At 58.9% G+C, this 1,877-nt stretch overlaps 1 protein-coding gene across 1 annotated transcript in view; it reads right to left on the bottom strand.

Moving 5' to 3' along the window:
- The window catches only part of NBEA (neurobeachin), a gene marked incomplete at its 5' end in the record, with an annotated part of 985,874 nt that overhangs the window by 26,590 nt on the left and 957,407 nt on the right, over positions 1–1,877 (bottom strand). The window contains one exon of the mRNA XM_042782600.1: positions 592–747. Within this exon, the coding sequence (XP_042638534.1) occupies positions 592–747 (156 nt within the window). The remainder of the gene's footprint in view (positions 1–591; positions 748–1,877) is intronic.

Genomic DNA, 1,877 nt, shown 5'->3' on the forward strand with positions numbered 1-1,877 from the left:
GGGCTTTGCTTCTGTGAAGACTGACAGCCTTGGAGACCCTGTGGGCAGTTCCACTCTGTCCTCTAGGGGCACTGTGGGTCAGAATAGACTCCATGGCAGTGGGTGTGGTTTGGGCTTTGCTTCTGTGAAGACTGACAGCCTTGGAGACCCTGTGGGCAGTTCCACTCTGTCCCTCTAGGGGCGCTGTGGGTCAGAATGGACTCCAGGCACTGGGTGTGGTTTGGGCTTTGCTTCTGTGAAGACTGACAGCCTTGAAGACCCTGTGGTGCAGTTCCACTCTGTCCTCTAGGGGTGCTGTGGGTCAGAATGGACTCCAGGGCAGTGGGTGTGGTTTGGGCTTTGCTCCCATAAAGACTGACAGCCTTGGAAACTCAGTGGTGCAGTTCCACTCTGTCCTCTAGGGGCGCTGTGGGTCAGAATGGACTCCACGGCAGTGGGTGTGGTTTGGGCTCTGCTTCTGTGAAGACTGACAGCCTGGGAGACCCTGGGGGCAGTTCCACTCTGTCCTCTAGGGGCGCTGTGGGTCAGAATGGACTGCACGGCAGTGGGCACAGTCACTTCCAGAGAACGTGTCTTTTGTGGTCAGCTTACCTGTCTCTGTGGAGTAAACTCGGAAGCTCTTGTCCCAGAACCCACAGATCAGGATGTAGCGGTTGTCTGCTGTCACCACAAAGCAGTGGGCGTTGATCTGTATGCTCTGGTCGACGAGGTCTGTTATCTGGCGTTTGTTCACACCGGAGTTGTTGGCTAAAAACGAGCAGGAAAAGGAAGTTGAAGGGCATGTGCACCAGCTCCCGGTCTCCCTCAGAAGAAGGTGCGTCTGCGCTTCGCTGACACAGCAACGGCTGCATGGTTAGCTAGGTTCTAACATTTCCCCTCGAGGGACACGGGGGTTCATTTAGTTTCTTTGGTGCCATTGACTCTGCATGGACCCTATTGCATATTTACAGATTACGCCAGCAACTGAGGGTCCTCCTCCACCCATGAGGAAAGAACACAGGAGTCGTGACTGCATTGGAGACACAGCACAGACTCTGCCCTGGCTTTGCGTCCAGCCGTTGCTGCACACAGGCTCCTTGGTAGCCAACACCGACAGAGCGAGGAGTCAACAATGTCCGAAGGGTGCTGTCTAAGGCAGGCGTTTCTCACTATCTGCCCCCATCTGTCATTTCCTGGTGGCATTTCCAGTTCCTTCAGGGTGTGGAGTGTCGTTTTGGGAGCAGCCCCACAGTGAACTTTTGGTCAGCAGCTTTAGAGACCTGGACTGTCAATAGACAGAAGGCTCCTGGAATGGGGTGGCGGGGGAGCAGAGAAATCATGAAGATAGCGGTGGCCTGGGGAGGGGGCAGGCAGGCCAGGGTCTGCGTGTAGCCGGGGAGGTGGCCTGGGAGGCCGGAGACAAGCCGGGGCCCGTGTGAGGCCTGGGAGGAGTTCTGGGGAGGGAGGAGGCGGCTGGGGTCCGTGTGCGGTCTGGGGGTGCCGGGGGATCCCCGGTGCCCATCTTCACGAAGCCTGCCCTTCCTCCGCCCCTGGATGAGCCCCCCAGCAGTGCTCTAAAGGGGAGCCGTGGTCCTCGGTGGGCATGTGCAGGGCATCCCAGCCCACCACCAACTGCATCTAGCACTACCCTCTGTGGGCACGTACCGAGCCCACGACACCCTCTGTGGGTACGTGGTAAGCCCACGATACCCTCTGTAGGCACGCGCCAAGCCCACGACACCCTCTGTGGGTACTGAGCCCACGACACCCTCTGTGGGTACTGAGCCCACGACACCCTCTGTGGGCACGTGCCAAGCCCACGACACCCTCTGTGGGCACGTGCTGAGCCCACGACACCCTCTGTGGGCACGTGCCAAGCCCACGACACCCTCTGTGGG

This window comes from Orycteropus afer, unplaced genomic scaffold, assembly GCF_000298275.1.
Source record: "Orycteropus afer afer isolate SDZICR_OR568_19922 unplaced genomic scaffold, OryAfe1.0 scaffold00384, whole genome shotgun sequence".
In the NCBI taxonomy this organism is placed as follows: Eukaryota; Metazoa; Chordata; class Mammalia; order Tubulidentata; family Orycteropodidae; genus Orycteropus; species Orycteropus afer.